The 16,690-nt window shown below is 42.1% G+C and overlaps 1 protein-coding gene across 2 annotated transcripts; it reads right to left on the bottom strand.

Annotated features, from left to right (window-relative positions):
• Positions 1 to 275: 275 nt before the first annotated feature.
• ccdc28a (coiled-coil domain containing 28A) lies at positions 276 to 9,559 on the bottom strand. 2 transcript variants are annotated; one of them, XM_080024218.1, is made up of 5 exons: positions 9,286 to 9,559; positions 5,757 to 5,938; positions 4,568 to 4,722; positions 2,819 to 2,841; positions 1,892 to 2,052 (listed from the first exon to the last, which is right to left on the bottom strand). In XM_080024218.1, the coding sequence occupies exons 1-5, from the start codon at positions 9,438 to 9,440 to the stop codon at positions 1,998 to 2,000; spliced, it is 570 nt and encodes a 189-aa protein (XP_079880344.1). In that variant the 5' UTR covers positions 9,441 to 9,559; the 3' UTR covers positions 1,892 to 1,997. The 2 variants fall into 2 exon arrangements, with proteins under 2 accessions (XP_079880343.1, XP_079880344.1); XM_080024217.1 differs by lacking the exon at positions 2,819 to 2,841 and having other exon boundaries at positions 276 to 2,052.
• Positions 9,560 to 16,690: the final 7,131 nt, after the last annotated feature.

Below are 16,690 nucleotides of genomic sequence, written 5' to 3'. Positions count from 1 at the left end.
TTATGAGATTATTCCCAAAACCCTTTTTTTGTTTGTTTTTACATGGCAATTTGGCCCCAATCCTCTCCTGTAGCCATTTCCTAATATACAGCTGTACTCCTTATAAACAAACCAAAACTGTAATTTGGGGGTCACAGATTAAGACAATTTTATTGTGTTTAAAACCAACAGATGTGAAAGCACCGATGTTACAACATTACAAGACCACAGACCCCCCCCCCCCCCCCCAAAAAAAAAAAAGGTTTATCATTAGATATGACAAAATATTATAGCAAATTTACAAAGCAACACAAATCCATTCCACCCTTCACATCACTACATACATTAAAATGAATAGACTATGTAGCAGTTTAAATCAATAAGGCAATGCAAAGGTTAAATTGAATCAACGTAAGGCATTGTCGTGACGTTAATATTTGGATGTTTTTTTTTTTTTTTTTTTATACACGTTTCGACAAAACACACTTTTGATATGTGCAGTGCGCTTGACACAGCTTGCATGGAGATCAGATGTGCAAAATACATTCAACACCAAAGTATTGCAGGTTAAATCACAAACAGGAAGCGAGTGCACGCAGAACCATACCACATTTACATAAAGAAACTTCCCCTGGCCCCGAATTCCAAACATTCAGCTTTGAGCTTGGTTGACCTTGAGACTCATTCAAATTGGCATTTGACCACGTCACCTGAACCTTGCTGTGTAATCCATCCTACTGCTGCTCAGGTCGTCTTTCCCCTGGAGCAGTGGAATTCAGACTTTTTTGTTCAAATGAGTGCTTTAAATATACTGTATATTAAAGGGAATCAATAAGCCCCATACATTTGGCAAACTGAACATTGTCCAGAGAGTTTTCATATATATTTTCTGAAATCATAATGGAGCAAATTGGGAAGTCGACTGGCTTCAAACTGAACCAAACTTCCAAAACAAATCAAACAATATCAGCGTTGAGAGGCGTGTTAAAAAATCAGTTATCGTTACGTTTGAAGTATCTTTTTCTCCCCCCCCCCGGCAACTCACGTTCTGAACTCAGTGAAGTCAGAGGGAACGATTCAAATCCTGCCTCTAAACGGGTGGTATTCAAACTTTCTTTTTGCCGGAGCTCCCCTCCCTGAGATTTCAAGGACTCCCGAAAAATACAAATAAAAAAACGTGTCATATGCAAACTAACATAGTTTATAGTAAACCAGGTGGAGGAGTCACATTCTTTGTGGCGTTTATGATGTTGGGCAACTGGCAAATTAGATCATCAGAGCAAAATTATTGAACTTATTATCCTATTGGATTTGTACATTTTTAAACAAAGATATTTCATTACATTTCATTAGTCATGCCAAATTATTGCTTACATTTTTTTTAAATTATATATATATTTAAGTCCTACTTGTTTCTAATCTTTCATTTTCTCACACCCCTCTTGCAGTTCATCCGTGGCGCACTAGGGGGTGCACGCCCCGCCGCTTGAATACCACCGCTCAAAAGTGACCACATGAAGGGGAATTCACTGATATGACAAGAGAGAAAAATTGTAGCTCTAAATAATAACCTAAACATTGTCATTCTCATTGTGTATTCCCCAGGAAAATAATCTGATCGAATAATCGGCGGAATCAGAACTAAAGCACATTTCGGCTTTTTCCCCCGCTAAAGGAGGAACACAGGGACGTCTGATCCATCAATGAACAACCAGCGGAAGTTTTGTACTGTTGACTAAAACACCTGGGATCACAGAGTCATGTTCACCGCATCACACTCAACACTCAGACTCTGTTTGTCGGTAAAATGGAGAGATGAGAGAGGACGAGGGAATCAGCCGGAGGAATGCTGGTGTACAGCTACAAGGCTGTTTAACTAAATACTGACACATCCCCATCCATCCATCCATCCATCCATCCATCCATCCATCCATCCATCCATCCATCCATCCCCCAGGGAAGTGTGGAATACTGAGCAGAGGAGTGGAGGAGACGAGACGAGAGATGAGATGAGAAGATCACATGCTGGCGGTCCTGGGGATGTCTTGGCTGTCGGCCAGGTTCAGTTTCTGACTGGAAGGAGATTTGTCGTCAAGGAAGATATCTGAACAAAACCCGAGAGCTGCAACAACGGATTTAAGATAAGACCTCATTAAAATGAAATACGAAGTAACACTTATGTACACTAACTAGCGATCTATCTATCTATCTATTTATCTATACAATGTTGACATAGCAAAGCAAGAGAAAGAAGCTCTCCATATGAACGAACTTCCCGTGCGTCCTCGAAGCGATGGCGAGGGTATCCAGATGTTGGGGTGGTAAAACAAAACCCCCAAAAAACATGGAACCGGCGGAAAGAAAGGCGAGAAAATGTAAATAGCGATGAAAAAGCTGCCGCAACTGGCGGGCCATGGGGAGCGGGAACTCAAGAATTGCCTCAATGTAATTCTGGAAGCGACGTTTCCGCCTGGTTTCGCGTCCCTCGCGTCACTCCGCCGACATGCCAATGCTGACGCTACACTATGCTGCACAGAAACCAAAATGGCGGACTTGAAGAAATTAATGCAGACGGCAATATCAAAAGGCCCAATGTTCCATTCAGCGTGTCGAATGTCATTAATTACAGTGAATACGTTAGTCACATGTAGGACAACGTGTATTTTTTTTGGGGCGAATCATTTTAAAAACAGTCACACACACACACACACACACACACACACACACACACACACACACACACACACACACACACACACACACACACACACACACACACACACACACACACACACACACACACCTCCCCCTCCATGTTGAACATCAGTCCAAAGGATACATTGAAGAACTTAGTTCCTCAAGCTGTTGAGAAGACAAACACATTTGAGCGTCAGTGCAGGGTCACACAAACAATGTCACCGGTAAAAAAAAATAAAAAATAAAAAAACAAGAGTTACTCGTAACATAAACATTCTTTCAAGAAAACCCAGCGGGCCCCGTGTCGGTTAAACTCCAAAACTACTTGCATTCTTCGAAAGCAGCTTAACCCTCGCCGGAATGTGTGAGCAGAGGCTCCGACACAAGGAGGAGGTTTCGTCTGAACGAGGCCCCGTCCACACGTACAGGGATGGTTTTGAAAAGGTCGTATTTTCTCCCGTCCAGACCACGACAGCATTTTAGGAACCCGGAAACAAAGCTTTAGGAAAACGTCTCCAACTTTAGGTCCATACAGTGTTGTGTATGAATATTATTAAGAAGCTGGATACGCGAATGTTCTTCCGTGGTGTTTGACACCGAGTTTTGGGACATATTGTCGCCCCCTACTGGCCTACTGTGCTTATGTCGGCGTTTTAAGTTGTCAGGATTTCTAAAACACAAATTTTCTAAAACACCGATAGAGTGGACAGGATTGTTCAAACAGATTGGGGAAAAAAAAAGTTTTTAGAAATATCCATTTACGGGTGGACGAGGCCTAAGTTAAAAGTGAAACCTTGAGGGTGAGATGACACTGGATATAGGAACAGAAGCAGCACAAGGGGTTCAAATCAATATATCTATGAATCAATGAATCGCTTATTTTGATTCCTCATTTGATTGATACATTTATCCAAGCAAGTTTTAAGACCGAAAAATTGGTTTATCTGAACTTAAACTGGCATTTTGAAACAGCTAAATGTAGTCGAGATAAGATGAGATTTAACACTTTATTGATCCCCTCAATCATCTTTTTTATTTTATGATTGGAAACACAGACAGGCATTCATATTTTGGTAACTAAGATGACTCAACTATATCGATTATTTCTGTATATGCTGCAATGCAATTAAATTCCCCAAATTTTATTCAATAGAATTTGCCGATCCACTCATCAATGATTGGATAAATGGCTTCCTATCTAATCTTCACTCATTAGATCTACAAGGCCTAATTTAACAAAATTCAACAAGCTTGTGGGGGATACCGCACAGGGATTTTTGTTTTGTTTTATTCAAAAAGTAAACGTCGGAAAATAAAATACAATAAATGCATCTTCAATAAGAACACGCTATTTGTATTGATTTTGTTTGGAGAAACACAGAGAATTGCGCGCCGCAGCCTATGGTCAACCTACCGTATACTTGTTTTTTTTTTTTTTTTAGAAATCAATTGTTTTTTAAATACTTACATTTCTATCGTCTGCAGTCTTTTCAGATAGTGGGTATTTATTTCCTCTTTCTTTTAGAAGATTTGTGTTGGTCCGTAAGCTAACAGAGTAGTTCCCAGTGGCGCTCGGAATTACTCCAGCCACGGGGCCATGGGTGGAGTTACTCCGATGGGGGGTGGGGTGGCTGTAATTTAACTGACGCCCCATGTGATGTAGGAAGGGGTTGGAAATCTGAACGGCTTGTTGAATCGCGTGTTTTATGGCCAAGGTAGAAAAACAAAAAATAATAATAAACTGACTGTGTTGTCTTATTTCACAGTTTGTGTGTTAGCGGGCCCATCAGAGACCCAATTGTATGTGCACAAGCACTGAAAAAGTGAGTTTTGTAAACGAACATGTAAACGAAGCCGGCGGAACAAAACTCATTGTGATTCTGATCCTTACGTTGAAAAGCAGCTTGTCCATGTTGGTGTCGCAGGCCGTCTTCCTCTGGTCCTCGGGTATCTCGTCCACCTCGCTGTAGAGGTCAAAGTGCAAGTGGGCCAGCTTCTCCTGCATCTCCCTGACCTGCTCCATCTGGTCGATGGAACACTCGTTGCCTGAGAGGAGCGATGGAGGAAAAGATCACACGGCAGGCCCCAGAGTTCCACGCAACATCTGGGTTTACCTTCATCTTCGCCACATTAACGCCAAATCCGACAACTGACAAGTGCAAAGCTGAAGTCCATTAACTCCTATGGAAACGTCTGATTGGGCACGTGAAAAGCTGTTACGCTCTGCGATAAGCTCCGCCTCCTCTGCGCTAACCCCGCCCTCCCGCTGCGTTATATATATATATATATATTTCTCCACACATTGCAGATACTAGGAAGGAAGAAAGTAAGTTTTCAACCCTCATTCGTGGAAAATGGTCAATGTCAAGGTGAGCAAACTACTCTCATTTTAGACAGTCATTTTCTTTTCTACAAAGTTTTGTCATATATATATATATATATATAAATTTTTTTTTTCTTTGTGAATTTTCATCCATACACAGTTTATAGAACAACTCGCTGCGTTGCTTTAGCCAATTGTCTGCGGCTGCCTTCACTCCTCGCATTCTTGCCGGTGCATAGAGGAGCAAACACAGAAATCAAATATACAGTATTGAATGGCTGTATCGTATAAAAGTTCAAAAAGTTTTTTTTTTTTTGTTTTTTTAAACAAAATTATGTCACAAATTACCACCTTAAATCGTTCTCATTTGTGTAGTGTTACTTCATGTTCATTTGTTCATCAGATGATGTGTACAGATGTGTTATCTCCTATCTCATTTTTAATTTTCATTTCTTCCTCGACTGGACTGTTTTCTCTGCTGTAATGTCTGCAAGTCTTATCTTGGAGGGCAATGGCCAGGAGGTAGAGCGGGTAATCTCATCTAGTAAGCGAAAGATTGCTAGTTCGACGCCCTGCTCCTACTGGTAGCATGCTGAAGTGTCCCTGAGCAAGACACTCAACCCCTAGCTGCTCCCGATGAGCCTCGCACGGAATCCAATTGGAATAAATTGTTAGTCGCTTTGGACAAAAATGTCTGATAAATGCCGTAATGTCGCGTATCTTATCCATCTAAGTGCCCTTTTATAATCCCACTTACCGAAGGCCTGTAATTTCCCTGAGTGGAAGTCATTGAGGAGGCTGAGGAGGCCGTTTTCCATCTCCTGCACGTCCGACACGTCGGTCAGGAAGGAGTGCTGGATGACGGGTGCCACCGCGCCCGGGTTCTGGGCGGCCTCCGCAGACGGGCCCGACTGGGCACGGGCTTTATCGCGGGCGCCCCTGGGAGGAACAGCAGGCAGAGATAGGGGGCGTGGAAAGAGAGGGAGAAAGGAAGAGAGGTCGATCAGGAATAGAATATCAAGGCTCGACATCAATGGTTGCCCAGTTGCCAAGGGCAACCAGATTTGATCCATTGGCAACCCAGGGCTTGACATTACGCTTGACATAAGCTACTTGCAATTCAGGAAAGTGGCTGAGATGTTTAACTTGCCCAATAGCCAAATTGACTTGCCCGAAATGGAAAATGTTGGCCTATCAAACAATAGATAAAACCAACAGGGATTTGGACAATTATAATTTATTTATGTACAAAACATACAATTAACAGGTAAGAACTACAATAAATAAGGTATATGTACACAGTATAGTATATATTGTTGGGTGATGATTTTATATTTTCATATTGTCCAATCGTGGTTACTAGAGATCGTGGATAGGTGATCCATCGCCAGGGGCGGCAGGAGGAGGGGGAGTTATGTCACAACACGCATGTGAAATGCCAGCATGGACCACTTGGAAATAAATATTTATTTACTTTTATTAAATAATTGATTCTCCATTTTGCATTTTTTTCTACTATTATTGACGTCAGAATTTAATTTGGATTATAGATTTTGGGTTAGGGTTAGGGTTAGGGTTAGGGTTAACCCTAACCCTATTGTGCATAATCTCTGGGTGCGTTGCAAAGACATTTCACTGCATATATGTATGAACGTATGTATATGTACGTGACAAATAAACGTCTTGAATCTTGAATCATTATAAATAGTTATTTCCTTGAAGTGGAATAAATAAATAAAACACAATTTCATCGTTAAATGAAATGCTTGGGAGCCGTAAGAGTCGATTAACTTTCCAAAGTGTGTCTCCTCCGCCCTCTGGGTCCGTGTCCGCTCTGAACGTTCTTCTCTAATCTGACTTTTTTTCCCCTAATTCTACTCATTATATCACAGCGTCATGCTCCATTTAACAATATTATCTTATCTTTGATATCACAATCGTAATCATATCCATCACGTTAACTTCCCTTAAGGCGCGTACCGGTGTGTACCATCGACACTTCTCACAAGCTGCCGGTCTCTGGCCTGCCCTCTCCAGTGGACATATTGTAAAATATATCATATTTATTCATTCAGAGCACACTTTAAAACAAAAACAAAACATATGTTTTGTTTTGTATTTAATCATCAAGAACTGCTGCAATAACTCTGTCCTGTGGACGACCTTTGGGATGACAAGAGCACAGTTTTTGGTTACACAGAACCACCACCAACCCCCTCTTTGGAGGACGATCTTACCATGCTTTGGTCCATAAACAACTAATTACCATGACTACACCAAGAGGGGGAGAATCACCACGGCTGAGACAAATAAACATAGAACCAAACAACAAGTACCTCGAAAAACATAAACATAGAAACGTCAGAGGACAACATGTATCAACAAAACAGAGTTCATCAAGTCCAGGAAAATTGGAACAACAATTCAGCACGTGGCCTCTTCCTGAGATATCTATGGCAGTAAATGAGGGAGAAAAGGAGAGGGATGTAATCAGGAGGGTGTTGTGGGATGTGTTCAAAGCAGGTGCTGGTGGTGTGTGATGAGTCCGCCTGTATGTGTGTGTGTGTGTGTGTGTGTGTGTGTGTGTACGTGTGTCTGTGTGTCCGTCCACCGTTGAGTGCACAGGACTTTACCCAATTAGTTCTGCTGTATGAGGTCGAAATTATATCGTAGCGCCCTCCAAGTAGCAGAAAAGGCCCCGGAGCCACCCCAGAGTCCCGCAGCCGTAAAGACACTCCACAACCGCATGAGAGCCCCGGGCACAATGCCTCGCAGCCACAGAAGACCCCCCCAGCCCCCAGAGAAGCCAGGAGTCCGTGGAGCAACACCCAAGCACTGCCCGGAGGAGCATAAACCGGTCGCAGAGAGCACGAGGAGACCCTGCACCCCCAAAGTGCACACTTACAATCCACCCCAACGTGCAGGCATATGATGCACCCGCAGGTGCAAGGCACGGATCAGAGGCCCTGAAGCCAGGTCCCGCACCGACCGTGGCCCGCCATACCGCAACCTAGGTGCCCCACCCGGCCACTAACCCTAAGTGCCCCCCGCGATACGGTACAAAGTTTAATTTCAGATAACATTACAGAGATCACATTTATTTGCCCGATTGGACAACTGCATGAGGCATTCCACTTGCCCGAACACAGAGTTTACTTGCCCCAGGCAAGCGGACAGGTGTTAATGTTGAACCATCTTTTGCGCTATGGTTGCCCCGCTGTCGACCACGTAGAAGATATTGATGATTCCCTGTTCTGGATATAAGTCCAATATTGAAACATGGGCTCTAATTACATTGGATCATTATTACTCAATTGTAAAATTATAAAACGTAGGCAACCATTAAGTCAGTCCAGGCCAGGGCTCGACAATAACAGCTGCCCTTGGCAACCAGATTGAGTCAACTGGCAAACGTTTCGCGGCCTCTACTTCCCCTCTTTGGCAACCGCCTGTTCGATATTTTGTAATGTATATACACACACACTCGTGTTCAGCCGGACATTTCAGCCGTTGTGTGACCACTTTCCACACACACAAACAGACAAACACACACACACACACACACGCACGCACACACACACACGCCTGTTGCAGAGCCAACCATACATTACATAGAAACATATATTACATACATATATTATCCTAGCGCTGTTTAAATAATTTGGCTTAATCGAGTACGTTTAAAGATCACAACAATGTTAACCATTAAACACGAATGATCATTTTGGGCCATTTCATACATTCATGCCACACGCACGTTCTTGTTGCACTCATTTGACAGGATTCCCATGAAGTTAGAATTGCACAAGGATATGTGACAACATCGTTTTGTGACAGAACTGTCACTTGAGTGACTTCGTTTCGCAAACGCCGGGTCCAGTATAACTGCAATAAAGTAAGTTGCGCGTCTTTCCCTTGTACTAGAGTCATGATGGGTCGCAGTATTTCGACTTTGAAGTAAAAAGTATGCGTACTTCTTCCAGCCACGCCTCCTCCTCCAAACCACCTGACCCAGCCGTACGTAGATTCTACACCAACTCTACACATACGTATGACAACTCCATCTCAATCTTTGTAGGAAAACATTTTTCTGTCCCAAATCCCCCCGTGGGCTGGAGACGACCCCTTCTGCGGGCCGCGGGGCTTGGGTTTAACACCCCTGCACTAGCTCATTATGACAACGCCGAAACAACAAACAACAAACAAAAAAAACAACAACCATCAATAATTAATTTGCGTGTGAATAACGTCGTGTATCCGACACCCGATGCGCGGCCAACAAGCACCTCCTGCTGCGGCTCCTCTGACCCCCGGTGCCGAGGCTGTAGCCGCCGTGCCGTCCCCCGGAGGAGGCGCTGCTCTTGCGGCCAGAGCCACTGGCGGGCGCCGCCGAACTGGCAGAGGGCCGGGGACTCTTCCGCTTCAGCTTCCGCTCCTCCATGGGCTCATGTTAGGACGCCGGCCCGGTGGTTCGCTGGCACCGCAGACGGGCGGAGATGGGGGTCAAACGTCCGTCGGGCGGAGCAGGGAGCCCGGCGTTCGGCGCACAGCAGCTGCCGCGGACTTCCGGGGGAATAACGAGGAAAGACTCGGGGAACTTCCTGGTTGGGCGTGACGTCAGCGATAGACCACGCCCCCTCGAACACCGGCGCTAAGGCGTATATATATGATCATATAAACACGCAACAACAGGGAATAGATGTGTATTATCACATTATAAGCGATCGGGATTTTAAAAGGTGTCGAGGAGATGCCAGGGGTGGCTAAGCTTGCCTTCGTTGCCCGTTGTCTTTTGTTGTCATTTTTGAACATTTAGTGAAACTATGTTTCCATCGTTTATGTTGATTTTTTTTCCTGTGATACTGTTAATTGATAATTGTTTTTTAAAATTTATTTATTTTTAAACATAAATAAATAAATAAATAGAAAAATGCATAAATAAATAAATAAACAAACAAACAAACAAACAAACAAACGAATGAATGAATAAAAAGATCCGGAGGAAAAAAAACAACGCCTCTGAAAACTGCCTGTTTTGGTGTGGCGTCATAGCCAGGACGCGCCCCTACATCCCACCTTTATAACATAGTGATGGCAGCCCAACAATGAGTAGTATCGAATGTAAAATAGTATATAATACGCGTGTAATATACAGCACTTAGGTTGACTTGAAATTCAAGCACATTTCAAGTGAAATAAAAGAAAAAATGTAAATGTAATGTACAAATCAAAATTGTATGTAATGAAAAAATAAACGCATAAAATAAATATACATCGCAATATACAATAAGTAAGATCCCGACTTTACAAAGCGTGTTGTTTTCAATGACAGCACAAGTGAAGTCAAGTGAACCAAACTTAAAATGACAAATGTGAACTTAAGTGTAGTGTACAGGAAACAATCAATAAATAAAATTATTGTTATAAAATACTGAATTCAACGAATACAATCAAATACACGCGCAAATTAAATAGGTAAATCATGCTGAGCACACTGGGATGTTCCTCGTCATTTACCCTCATTAGAGCTTTCCATTTAGAAAAGAGAGGGGACCTTGTATGGAGAGAGATGCAGTATTAGGGAATATAAAAAAAATAATAATAATTACCCCGAATCAATAACCTTGAAAATATCCCAAACCGGGGAACTCAAGTCTTTACCAAGTATGCCCCGCTGCAGCGGCTCTATATGTACACTAGATGGCGACAAATTAACACACATCTCTTTGACAGCCCTATCATTTCGCTCCAGTGAAAATACAAACGTGTTCTCATGTGTAATACAACACATGTTCAAAAAAAAAAAGAAAACAACAACTGTGTTGTAGAATTTAATTAACACCGCTTTGACAGAAAAATCTCAAACCGTATTCAAATTGTTTATTAATGAGCCTCAATTTGGCGCTATTCAACATTGTGTGTTGAGTTGGATTGGAGTTTAAGTGCTCCAGGGGTCTGCAGGTTAGGGTACTTTAGCTGTGGATGTGACTTTCTTGTCACACTGATTTTGAGTTTGGTAAAAAAAAAAAAAAAAATAAAAAAATCCTTTTGACCATTCACGAAGAACGTTCCCACTTTTGAGTCCCTTACCAAGGTTTCTTTCTTTCTTTCTTTATAAAGAAACAACAAGGTTTTTTCTGGAAGTTGCCCTTGCCCAAATGAAGGTTGTTACGGTCAGCTGGGTTTTGTAAGGGCAGAGTCACTGTAATTAAGGCCTTTACAAATAAAGTTGGATTCATGCTTAACTTTTTACATTTTATTTTTTACAATTTATTTTACCAAATCTTCCTTTCAGCGGGAGTGCCTTGTTATACCTAATCTGGGACGTGCACTGCCCTTTCAGAGCACATTCTAGAGATGCTCAAATTCAGAATTATAAAAGCATGACATAAAATAGGTTTTGGCCCGTATTGTTACTTTATGTCATATGAACAAGACAGATAATAACTGACAGATACTAAAGAAAACAGTATTTGTCTAATGGGTCTTTATTAACCTAAATGTATTATTATTACCAGCCCTCCACCAGTAATAATAATAATAATAAATAATAATAATAAATATAGCTGCAAGCAGCCATTCACAAGGTCAACTTTATTCGTTTTGTGTACGTGTTACAGGATTTTGGTTTCTGTGAAGTGCATCACAATTTACTAAACTTACAATCATTGTGGCGTTACGTTTGTGTTTCTGTCGTTCAGTTTAAATATTCCTAAAGAACTGTGTTTTAAGATTGAATGTGTTTTAGAATATTGTGACTGACCTTGAGGACTGAATTTTTGGACAATGGCTTCTTTATTGTCTTACATTTTTGGCTATTCTTCGGCATCTGGAACAATAACAAAAACAAACGTTGTAATTACTTTGCATAATAATAATAATAATAATAATAATAATAATAATAATAATGACATGCTATTTCATAGTTATAAAAAATATATGTTAGTTTTAATTACAACTCCATTGTATTAATCTATAATTGGAAAATTAAATTGGATAGATAATTCGTCTGTTGTAATGCAGACAATGTTTATGGAACTTTGACATTAATTTGGGATTAGAATTATTATGGAAGAACTTTTCAATACTTAACACTTTCTGCCATTTCAATTTAAACGTGCTACGTTTAACTGTAGGAAACTCTTTATACATAACGTTTCTTAAAAAAAGTAATTTTTTTACTTTAAACCAAGTCCTTTCATTGCTATGACTTAACCTGGTTGTACGTACATGTGCAGTCTCAGTGATGGCAGGTGACGTTGCTTCTTGTGTGCTTCAATGATGACGTATTTACGCAGGTTTAGTAGTTACCATTGCACGGCTTCGATTTTTCCGATGGTTCGCTGGATCTTGAACGCTTCACTAATGGACCCAGCGTTTTTGTGGACATCTTTATTTTTCGCATTTTTCATGAATCCGGAGATAAAATATCAATCTAACGGATCCACTGACATCTACCAGCAACGTCTACACAGCACACTGGACATGGTCCGAATGGACATTCTGAATCAAAACCTATGGGACAATAGGATCCCCTATTGATATGCAGCTATATTTATAATAGTAATGATAATAATAATAATAATAATAATAATAATAACAATAATAGTTATTATTATTATTATTATCATTATTATTATTATTATTATTATTATTATTATTATTATTATTATTATTATTATTATTATTATCATTGTTATTATATTACATTATTATATTACATTATATATATATATATATATTCATAGTTTTATTTTGGTAGTCTCACTGGGACTTAGCTATCCAGATTTGAAAATTGACCCGCTCCCATGCAGTGAAGTAATATCAATGAAGTAAATCAAAAAATATTGTAATAACTTATTACATACATTAATTATCCTAATGGCATATTCTAAATGATACATAATACATGTGTTATTATAATTAAAAAGCAATTCATTATTGTTATATATTTTATAAGCAAACAAGAGGTGTGTGAGCAGTGCAGATATTCAAAAGAAGTATTTCCTTTTTCACTGTCGTCCTGATGAAATTCACTTGTCTGTTTTTATTTTAATGCGGCAAATTTGTCCAAACGTGACAAAACTTTTTTTTTTCACTTGAGTGTTTGCACGTGGCACTCTCTACCGGCCCATTTTCCCGGTAGAGAAACGGCTCGACCGGCTCTCTTTCCCTTGCTCTCAATTGTATGTTCTCCGATTCTTACTCTCCGCTTCCTCCGCCTCTCCATTTTGCCAGTGTGTGTGGCGCGTGTCTGCTTGTGTGTGTGGCGGCTGTGAGCTGAACCAGGATAAAATGTTACAGATGAGCACATTTTGAGTGTTGCATCCTCTCAGCCATTAACTCAGCGGTGACACACACACACACACACACATGGACACACGCACGCACACGCACGCACACACACGCACGCACACACACACACACACACACACACACACACACACACACACACACACACACCCATCTCCTCTCCATAATTGCAGTGCGGTTGCCTCTCGTAACGGACAGTTCACTCTCTCCTGTTCAAACAAAGCATGGGATGGTAAATGAAGGACAAACTTTTTTAATTACACCCTCCATCTTGCCACTAATTCTAAGTTGTTCCAACGACGCATTATTCCAGCGTTTTAACAACTTTTCACTTCAGAAGCCAAAGACATGGGTGGCCGGAGGCCACGGGCGATTTGAAGCTCCAAAATGAGCGGAACACTTGCTCTGCAATTAAAATGTGTTTATTTTCATTTTTAAAACGCGTTTCAGAAATTGGACAAATGACTGAAATGACTCTCGCTGTTTTCTCCCCTTTTAAGCGTATGACGGGAATTATAGCATCTTATTGTACGACTTCAAACTGCCACATCCGGTGCGCAAAGTTCAACATTTATAATGTATTGTACATTATAATAATAAATACAATATCTGTGTTATGTTTATTACTTTTCCAATCACAATGCTTGCGATCCACTTCATTTCACTTAATGTTAAAAATATTATAACAATAAAAATAAATCATGATGACATGCTTTTCATGATGATGTTTGACAGGCGTGTGAAACCGTGTATGATGCCGCACTGTAAAAAAAACAAAACTGTCCGCTTGTTCTCCCGCCGTCCAAAACGCTTGTTTCTACTCCAAAACAGACGCGGACGCAAGCAGGAGGCGCACGTGGCTCTGTACGTACAGCGCCGGGTGTCCACACATCGCGAGAAATCAAAACGGGGTAAAAAAAAACACAAATGTACCTTAGGCCTCTGTGTTTTGCCCAACAGCGCCAACAGAATACATTTCGCTCGGGAGCGGGTGGAAAAAACCTGCTTGTAAATGTCCGCTTTCCTGCTTCCACGGAACCTGCCGTGGAACTTTTTATTTGACCCTGTTTTTTTTTTTTGTTTTTTTTTCTGTTCTGGTCTGTTATTTGACAAAGAACGTCACTGGTGCATGTGCAGTGGGAGCGTGTGGTCCACACGGTCACAACATCTGGGAAGTGTGTGGCCATGAGCAGATGACGAAAATATATGCCGTGCAGTGATGCATGTCCTGTATGTACTGTATGCACTGTATGCATTGTATACACTGTATGCACTGTATGCACTGTATGTACTGTATGCACTGTATACACTGTATGTACTCCGCACTGTATGTACTGTATGCACTGTATGTACTGTATGTACTGTATGTCGTTTGGCCTTGAGGACGTCTTTCTTTCTTGTTTTGACCTTCGAAATCCTCCCGCTCTTCTCCTGGACTCGACCCCTGACCCCTGACCCTCGGACCAAACGTCTTCAATACAGCGTCAGCATCGAGCGACGCCGAGCGCTCGGGACACGTGTTTATCCTCCTGTGCATCCTCGTCCCGCCCGTGCACCCCCTCCACGAGGCGACACGTGGCCCCCGAGCACGAGGACGAGCGCGAGCGTCTCTTTGAGAGTCTCCATGACCTCCGCATGAATAAATGAAACATCCCATATCATATGTCCCACTGAGCTGCACGTTGCGCCGGTGGCTCGTACCTGTGCCCGTGTCCTTCCTGCCAAGACAAGGGCGACCGCGGCCACTACCAGACCACTTGAACGGGGATGAACCAAAACCCAAGCGAGGCTTCGAAGAACACCGCTGTTTTTTTTACAGCCCGTGTTTATGTGCGTTCGTTTCTAATATGACGTTTCAAATATGAAGAGCACCATGTTTATCGCAGGGGTCTCAGGCTGGAATGACCTGGAGGCAGCTGGCCAGGTTGTTTTTTCCTTTTTTCGCTGAGGCAGGCTGCGTTCGACATCGAGGGAAAAACAAACTGTGAATATGTAGTGAATTGCCTAATACGTCACGGACTGAATTAGAATCATGTATGCATTATAAATAAATAAATAAATATATATATATATATATATTTTTTTTTTACAATTCCTTAACACATCGTATGTTTAATTCACAATTGACAGAGTTTGTTTTCTGAAATCAGTTGATTGTACGGTCTACGGTATACAATTTTGAGGGCCTCATGTAGTATCACCATTCTTTTAAGCACCCCCCTCTCCCTCCCTCCCTCCCTCCCTCCCTTTCCTCTCGCCCACTCTCTCTCCCTCTCTACCTCTCTCCGCCTCTCTCTCTCTCTCTCTCTCTCTCTCCTCCTCCTCTCTGCACTCTGTAGAGGGTCCAAGTGACATTTGGCCGTCCCCTGCCTCCAGGGGGTCCAGGAGATGCAGACGTTTTTGGCAGGCAGGCACAGGGACGCCTAGGGGTCCTGACGGGGACTCCTGGCCCAGGAAGAGAACAAAAAAGCACACATCACACAACACACACACACAGTCGCACACACACACGCACACACGCACACACGCACGCGCGCGCGCGCGCACACACACACACACACACTCACACTCCAGTGTACAGACACCAGAAAAATCCCCTGAATGAAGCGACAAAGATCAAATTCTCACACAAATGTGCAAACTTGTACACAGTCGTTCCGACAAACGCGATAAGGGTTGACCGAGGATGGAAACGAGGATGGAAAAAGGTAGAGGAAAGTTCCGGTGAATTCATTTGGGTTTTGAATTTGACCCGTGAACACGGTAACTCACTGATGCTTCACTTGTAAACACTGCTCCTCACTCTTACTCTGACTGTCAGACCAGATGAAACTGGGATACCATGAAAACAACTGACGCCTAGCCATTCTGTGATAAAAAAATGTGATACTTTTTCACCTGTTACAAAGTTGCTGTCAGATCTTATCTGAAGTTTCGGAGACAGAGAAATCGAGAAATGCGATTTTGCTATTAAAGAAGGAATTCCCTAAACTCAAGTCTCTGTCCTGACTTCACGAAGGAAATCCTGAATGCTTTTGTCAATCCTGAATCACAAGTCAGCCGCTTCATAGGTCACATGATATTTTGACAGTTTATTTGGGATTTTAGAACTGGTGTGAGGAAACACGGTTAGTAAACACGATTCTGGAACACCCCGAAATCCACCGACATAGAGAAGGCCTGTGCACCTGTGTCCAGTGCCGGAAACATCACCAGGAAATGGAAGATTGAATGGAAGGCTTCAGGTCAAGCACAAGGTCCGGATCACCCGGACGAACCGCTCCGGAACCCGGTGAGAAGCATCCTCGATACTTTGCGGGAGGGCGGCAGGGCAGGAAGTAGCGTACAATGACCTCCATCAGATGGAAGACAATGGCA

The sequence above is a fragment of the Zeus faber genome, assembly GCF_960531495.2.
Source record: "Zeus faber genome assembly, chromosome: 2".
NCBI classification, from domain to species: Eukaryota; Metazoa; Chordata; class Actinopteri; order Zeiformes; family Zeidae; genus Zeus; species Zeus faber.
Note: the sequence above shows the minus strand (reverse complement) of the source record. Positions and strands in the feature narration are given on the sequence as shown.